The 7,308-nt window shown below is 35.9% G+C and overlaps 1 protein-coding gene across 2 annotated transcripts; it reads right to left on the bottom strand.

Annotated features, from left to right (window-relative positions):
- Nucleotides 1–614: 614 nt before the first annotated feature.
- On the bottom strand, nt 615–5,265 carry LOC112038267 (elongation factor 2). Of its 2 annotated transcripts, XM_024071068.2 has the most exons (4): nt 5,210–5,265; nt 3,990–4,064; nt 3,794–3,881; nt 615–3,286 (listed from the first exon to the last, which is right to left on the bottom strand). In XM_024071068.2, the coding sequence occupies exons 2-4, from the start codon at nt 3,990–3,992 to the stop codon at nt 846–848; spliced, it is 2,532 nt and encodes an 843-aa protein (XP_023926836.1). In that variant the 5' UTR covers nt 3,993–4,064; nt 5,210–5,265; the 3' UTR covers nt 615–845. The 2 variants fall into 2 exon arrangements, with proteins under 2 accessions (XP_023926836.1, XP_065630708.1); XM_065774636.1 differs by lacking the exons at nt 3,990–4,064; nt 5,210–5,265 and having other exon boundaries at nt 3,794–3,887.
- Between the last annotated feature and the right edge of the window lie 2,043 nt (nt 5,266–7,308).

Below are 7,308 nucleotides of genomic sequence, written 5' to 3'. Positions count from 1 at the left end.
TCTACTAATCTCAACAAACAAAAAATTACTTGCGTTCAAAAAATCTCATAATCTTTAATTGTAAGTACCCTCTGTTCTTTAATGGGCAAAGTTTAAGGTCAAAGGAACCTTGGTTACAGACACAGAACTAAGGACAAAAATAATTGTTGGCTGATGCCACTCAGCCATCACAACAAAAAGTTTTCAATTCAGAAGCTATCAAATTTACATAAATATTTTGTAAGTCCTATTCTGCATTATTACCCTGAAAGGGGTAAAGAGGAATCTCCTGATCCAAGTCTATCAGTTGAGACATTGGAACATCGGTACCGTTTATAGGAGATCCTGGTATCACATCAAAATAAGCTTGAATAAAAACACTTGACTTACTTGTATAAGAGTTTCATAAATTAATCCAACTCTTCATCTTTTCTCAGGACAAATAATTTCAAAGAGCCACCACAATAGTAGCTAGAAAGCACTGATCCTCGTCAAAATCTTAACACAAACAAACAAACAATAAAAAGATTAAAGATTTCGGAATCAGAGGAAGCTTTGGGGTAAAAATCAGTCAAACAAGAAAAATGTGCATTGATCACTTTCTCAGAAATCCAGAACATTAAACAATCCACATAAGTATCAAAAATAGAATCATTTATATAAATTAACATGCTTTAAAGATGTAAAATGACAAATCACCACCTGGTTTTAAAAGCATCTAAAGTTGTAAACCAAACATAACATGAATAAATCTATTATCCCTCCCAACTCAATTGGTGGTAACAAAATTGAAAAGAAACCAGAGAACATAAATGCAGCAGTCTGAAAAGCAACTATAGTTGGTTGATAACAATGTGACAAATTATTTATAACTTGTCCTCATAGTCAGAAAGAGGGGTCATCTGCTCCTTCAAGCCCTTCCTCTGGCGGATATCCGTTACAAGCTGCGCAGCTACAGATCCAGCTTCCAATGGATCAGAGGACACAATGTCCCAATGATCAAACACACACTGGGGGAAAGCCTGCCCTGAGGTTGCAGCTCTCAAGTCTTGAGAGAATCCAAAAGACTCTTTAACAGGTAGGTATGCCTTGATGTTGTAAAGAGGTGTACCAGGCCTCTGCATTTCCTCAAAAACATGTCCACGTTTCCGGTTAAGAACACTGTAGATACCACCAAGTGCCTGCTCAGGAGCTTGAATCTCCACCATGTACACAGGCTCAAGAAGCCTGGGCTTGGCAGTCAGCTGGGAAGCATAAATAACCCTCCTGGCAGTAGGAATTACCTGACCACCACCTCTGTGGATGGCATCAGCATGAAGCACAACATCACAGACTTCAAAACAGATACCTCTCATGTTTTCTTCAGCCAATACACCTTCCTTAGAAGCCCACTGAAATCCAGCAACAACAGAATCCTTAATTTCATTGAGGTATTGGACTCCCTTACACATATCAACCACCATATTAGGTCCAGTAGTCTCAGGGCCAAAACACCAGATTTTCTTTGCAAGATCCTTATCCCAGCCAAATTCCTCAGCCAAGATTTTGGAACGAACTTTAGGATCATCCCTTGGACCAATACGGCCGTCATCAATGGCCTCTGCAAGCCCCTCTTCCATGGGCCGGGCTTCCATGTACAAACGGTTGTGCTTGTTGGGTGACTTGCTCATCACAACACGGGATGACTTATCCAGGACTGTCTCACGGAAGGACACAATAGGGTCACTCTTTGATATCTCCGCTCCACCCATGAAATCTTCCTGCAAATCCTTCAAACAGATCTCAAGGTGGAGTTCTCCTGCACCTGCAATGATGTGCTCTCCAGACTCTTCAATAGAACACACAACCATAGGATCTGACTTGGCCAAACGTTTCAAACCTTCAACAAGCTTGGGAAGGTCAGATGCAACCTTGCATTGAACAGCCACACGCACAACAGGTGACACAGAAAACTTCATGGCTCGGATTGGGTGTGCATCAACCTCCTTCTCATTTGTCAAAGTAGCATTCTTGGTGATATATTGATCCAATCCAACCAAAGCAACTGTGTTACCACAAGGCACATCCTCAACAGTTTCCTGCTTCTTCCCCATCCAGATAACAGTTCTCTGCACACTTTTAAGATAAAGGTCCTTCTTTTCCCCGGGGACAAAGTTTGGACCCATAATTCTAACCTTCAAACCTGTGGAGACCTTGCCAGAGAAGACACGACCAAAAGCAAAGAACCTACCCTTATCTGAGGCAGGAATCATTTTTGATACATAGAGCATGAGGGGCCCTTCAGGATCACAGTTCCGGATAGCACTAGCATAACTATCATCAAGGGGACCTTCATACAAGTTTTCAACGCGATACTTTTGGGCTGTGGAAGGGGATGGAAGGTGAAAGATCATCATTTCCAAGAGGGCACTACTTGCTGGCAGCCAGTTCTGCATGACACGCTTCATCAGTGGCTTCCCCATCAACTCCTTCTCTTCTGACTTCATGGTAACACCAAGCTTTGCCAGCATAGGCCACAACTTATCCTTCTGATCATTCATACAAGTGTTGATTATCTGCTTGATAGGTTCATAACAGAACTGAACGAAACCACGCTTGCAGGTAGGAGAGCCAGTGTTCTTAGTTGTCCACTTCTTGGTAGCAGGATCAAAGAAGTTCTCACCCCAGAGTCGTTCCATCATCTTGGACTCATCAACTCCAAACTTGGAGGCATACATCTTGGCAAAATTGGTTAGAGTAAAAGCCCAACCATGCAAACCAGCAGAGAAAGCAACTGTGCCTTTCTCAGGGTATACCTGAACATCACCAAGAAGGGGATCTTCATATGTGGCCATGATGACATTTGCATTCTCAATAACCTTCTGGAATGATGTGTAAGCCTCCTCTCCATCAACCTGGAGCTCCAGGAAGCACCGGTCCATCTTGTTAACTGTCAAAACAGGTCTAATCCTCTCTCCCAGGGCCTGTCGGAGCACGGTTTCTGTTTGAACACAGACACCCTCAATACAATCAACCACAACAAGAGCACCATCAGTAATGCGAAGAGCAGCTGTGACCTCAGATGAGAAGTCAACATGTCCGGGGGAATCAATGAGATTGATCAGGTACTCATTTCCATTACGCTCTCCCTTGTAGCTCTTTAGAGACTCATCACTCATCTCGTAATAGAGAGAGATACCCGTGGATTTGATGGTGATTCCACGCTCTGCCTCGTCAGCACGGGTATCTGTCATCCGGACATCACCAGCAACTTCCTGAGCAATGATACCAGCAGCCGCCACAAGGGAATCGGTAAGTGTTGACTTCCCTGAATTTGTTTTAAGTACATCATCAGAAACTTGTGCCAAGAAAACACTCCACATAACATAACATAACATAATAAAAGCATATAAGCCATTCTAAAGAAAGTATGGCAATAGTTAAAAGTTACAATATTGCATAACATTACAAGGACATCAACTAAAAAGATAACCATAATGCAGGTATTCGTGCCAAATCAAAAATACTCACTGAAGTAGCAACACATAGTTATACATAGATCAAATTGTGTTTCAAAAATGAAGAGGTAAAAATTAAAATCAACATATGTCTTGACTGTAATGGAAAAACATCCCAATTTTGCATGCTACAGTTACCAACTACTATGCCTCCAACCACCAATGACAATTTTATTACTAGACCAGTTGTTTCTTGCTAGAGAATATAGATTAGTTAGAGAAGCAGAAGTAAAATCCACATCAATGCAATTTTTAGAAATTGAAGTGATCTCTAACTAAATTAGATCTAATAACCCAAAGTACAATAGAAACTGTACCATGATCAACATGTGCAATAACAGACATGTTACGAATGTTCTCCTTCAGGTCCATAATCCTGCGGAGCTCATCAGCAGTGAACTTCACCTGCATGCATCAAGTATATTTCTCCATTCAGATAATACAAAGCGAAAGAATAAAACCGGCAAGGGAAGTACTGAAGAAGCAAAATATAATAAGATACAAATCACGTACCATCTTGGCTAGCCTTTAATGTGACACAAAAGGTATTTGCTCAGAGAGTTCTTACTCCAAGAATCAAATTAACACCTGCCCACCAAAACGATAACTTTGTCACATTTAAGTACCAAGTACATAAACAAATTTATAGTTAACACAAGTTATACTCTTTTTTTCTTTTTCTAAATAAGAACACAAAGTGGCAATTCTTGAAAATTTAAGACACAACAGAGTGGGAATATATATGTGTGTGTGTGTTATTCATTTATGGGCATATTTTATGTTTATTTTAAGTTTTCATATTACATAGCAAACAATGACATAGGACATGACATTTTTTGAAAAGTTAAGACACAATAAGATGGGGATATATATATATATATATATAAACATACAATAATGCAAGGCGTCTCAACTTCGTAGTTGATTTTGCCCCATCTGGGGATTATATTATAATCTATTCAACATTAATAAGCACAAATAATAATAAATAAATAAATAAATAAAAACACTCACAAACATTAATAACAATAAGGTCCACAATAGGACTACAAATCAAAGTCACCAATCAACAATCTAAGCAACAAGTTTCCCAATACTTCTCACAAAAATTACATTGAGCTCAATAATATCATACACACCCCATAATTTACGGAAGAATAAATAACATCAAAATAGGCCAACCCATCATAGAATCACCAATCAAAAATCTAAATAAACAAGTTTCCTATACCCTCTCACAACAATTATATATTGATTTCAATAATATTACACACCCCCCCCCACCCCCCCCCCCCCCCAAATTTTATATATATTTTTATCAAACAAAAAGGGTAACTTCGGACACATAATATATTATTATAAAGCATAGTTTTGTCCACAACATGAGAACAGAAAACAAAAAAAAAAAACACTTTTTTTTATAAGATTCACACACAGAGAGACAAACTTATATAATATATAATATAATAAGAATATTCCAAACAACAATATAAATCATTATAAAACGCTATAACAAAACGTGGGTTTTGCAAATCTGAAGCTAAAAAACAAGACAAACATGCGTATATTTGTTAAGAATCATCAACAAGACAGTTTCGGTTTCAGATATTTAATAAAAACAACACATGAAGAACACGAAAAACAATACATACAGAAAATTCCGGCTCTGTTTGGAAGAACACATGAAAAGGAAAAAGAATTTGAAGAGAGAGTAGAGAAGAAGAAGATAAAACCTGAGAGAAGGGTTTGTCGTTGCCTCCTCGGATGTTTGTTTTGTGTGTAAGAGAATAAAAAAAAGGTGATGAGAGTGAGCTATTTATATATGTTGTGTGAGGTACTAGGACCGCCTAAGGTTTCGTACTGGGGGCCAATAATATGGGCTTTCTGACCCTCATTGTGCCTTTTTCTGACTTTTGTGGGCCCATGTTCAAAAAACCTAATTTACTTCGATGGAAAAAAAAATTAAAAGAATAATTTATATATATAAAACAAAGTTTAGTTACAAAATTGGTTGTAGTTTAAGGTTACAAACTCACTCAATAAAATAAATATTACAATATATTTTGAAAATCTAACCGTTCTTTACGTTCTTAATATACATATTAAATTTTGTGTCAATCAGATATTATTTACTATATAATTTATAAGTTTATATTTTGTGCATAATTTTAAATTACAAAAACTTGCAATTTAAAAAATTTATTGATGACATAGTTATTGATGTTTAATTTTCTTGAAATTTTGTAAGTATAAAGGATATAAGAAGAATATGTAATCCAATAGTGGATTTGTCAAAATTCACTAACAATAAAAAGATATTAAATAAGTTTGTAACCTAAAACTGTAACTAATTTTGTAACTAATATATATATATATATATATATATAAAACCGAAGGGCAACTTTGTTTCTGTAAGCCCCGAAACTTGGAAAAACTTCAGAGTTGAGACGCACACAGCCACACCCATAAAACCTGAATCTCTAGCCACCCTTGCAATTTGGACCTTATTCACCAGCCATAGCTAAGGAAGCCGTTACCATACCATACTGGACTGTATCAGAAAATCTAAATCGGGCAGTACAAAAACGTGAAAAAGAAAAAATAAATTAGCGACAGAACTCACGTTGATGTGATTATCACGTTTCCAATTGTCATCCCCACGTTGCCGGCCATCTCCCTTTCCAACTCCTCAAGTTTTCTCAGTCCAGCCCTTCCTTTCTTCTACTTCTTCTCCTTCTTCTTATGCTTTGGTACTGGTAGTTTGGTTGGACCATCATTTATTTATTTCTCTTTTGTTTTATGTGGCTCTTGGTTTATGAGCTCATGTGAATTTACTGTATTGTCTTTTTTTTTTTCGTTTTTTTTTTTTTGGTTGAACTGTTAGATATTTCAATTTTACCCAACAATTTATTATTATATATTGTTATAATCCAAATCCAATTGATTATATCACGAAGTTTATTATTATTAATGCTGAAATTTAAGTACTAATAGATAGGTATATTAGTTAAAATATGCACATATAATTTTAAGTATTTCTATAAACTTTAATTAATAAATATTTAAATATATTCAAAGTCTATATTCTCCTATCAAATGAATTCAGTTATTTAGTTTACAATTTCAATCTAAATTTGGTAGTTGAATTTTATATTTACCCTCGCAGAACCTATAATAGCTAGAAATTTTAAGGCCTTTACACACATGAAGAGAGTCTAGCCTCATCACCATTAAAAGTATTCGACAAAATGTCCCAGATTAAAATAGGGATTTTCCTCCCTATTTGAATCGTCATGGACTACAATCTATAGATCTGGGAATGTATATGTGCATTTATATAATTTGGTTTTATGTTTCATGTTGTTATTAGCTCTTGAGATCGATGAGGGTTGTGAATTTCTAGGTTAACCTATCAAAAAAACAAAGTGAATTCCTAGGTATTGATGTTGATCCTCTATTCAAATTTTTTTGCTTAATAATTTATAATCAGAATTATTGATAATTAAGTAGATAGTTTAGTAAAAAAAAAAAATCATTCTAATAAAATTTAATAAATTCATAATGGAAATAAAATTTGCCGTGCATTGCATAGGTTAGTGACTTTTGTTTTTGGTTTGTGTGTGCTACAAATTCATTTGGTAGTCTTCTCTTTGATTTATGCTCTATGGAAATTTGGTTTTGGTTTGTTAGTTTGAGTCATAGATAAATATCTCTTTGAAGGTATTGATCAGCAATGTAAATTTCTTTTTCTTTTATGCAATCTCTTGCATTGATTTTGGTTCTTGGAGCGCCTTCAAAACAAAAGGTATGTAAAGTTTTCTTATTAAGTTTA

Source organism: Quercus suber, unplaced genomic scaffold (genome assembly GCF_002906115.3).
Source record: "Quercus suber isolate HL8 unplaced genomic scaffold, Cork oak 2.0 scaffold_95, whole genome shotgun sequence".
Classification (NCBI taxonomy): Eukaryota; Viridiplantae; Streptophyta; class Magnoliopsida; order Fagales; family Fagaceae; genus Quercus; species Quercus suber.
The sequence above is the reverse complement of the archived record's forward strand: the minus strand, read 5'-3'. Positions and strand labels throughout refer to the sequence as shown.

Coding starts and splice junctions, on each gene's coding strand:
- LOC112038267 (XM_065774636.1), bottom strand. CDS start 3,887: ATGCAGGTGAAGTTCACTGCTGATGAGCTCCGCAGGATTATGGACCTG. Junction 3,287..3,793: donor TATTGCACATGTTGATCATG/GTACAGTTTCTA, acceptor AAACAAATTCAG/GGAAGTCAACACTTACCGAT.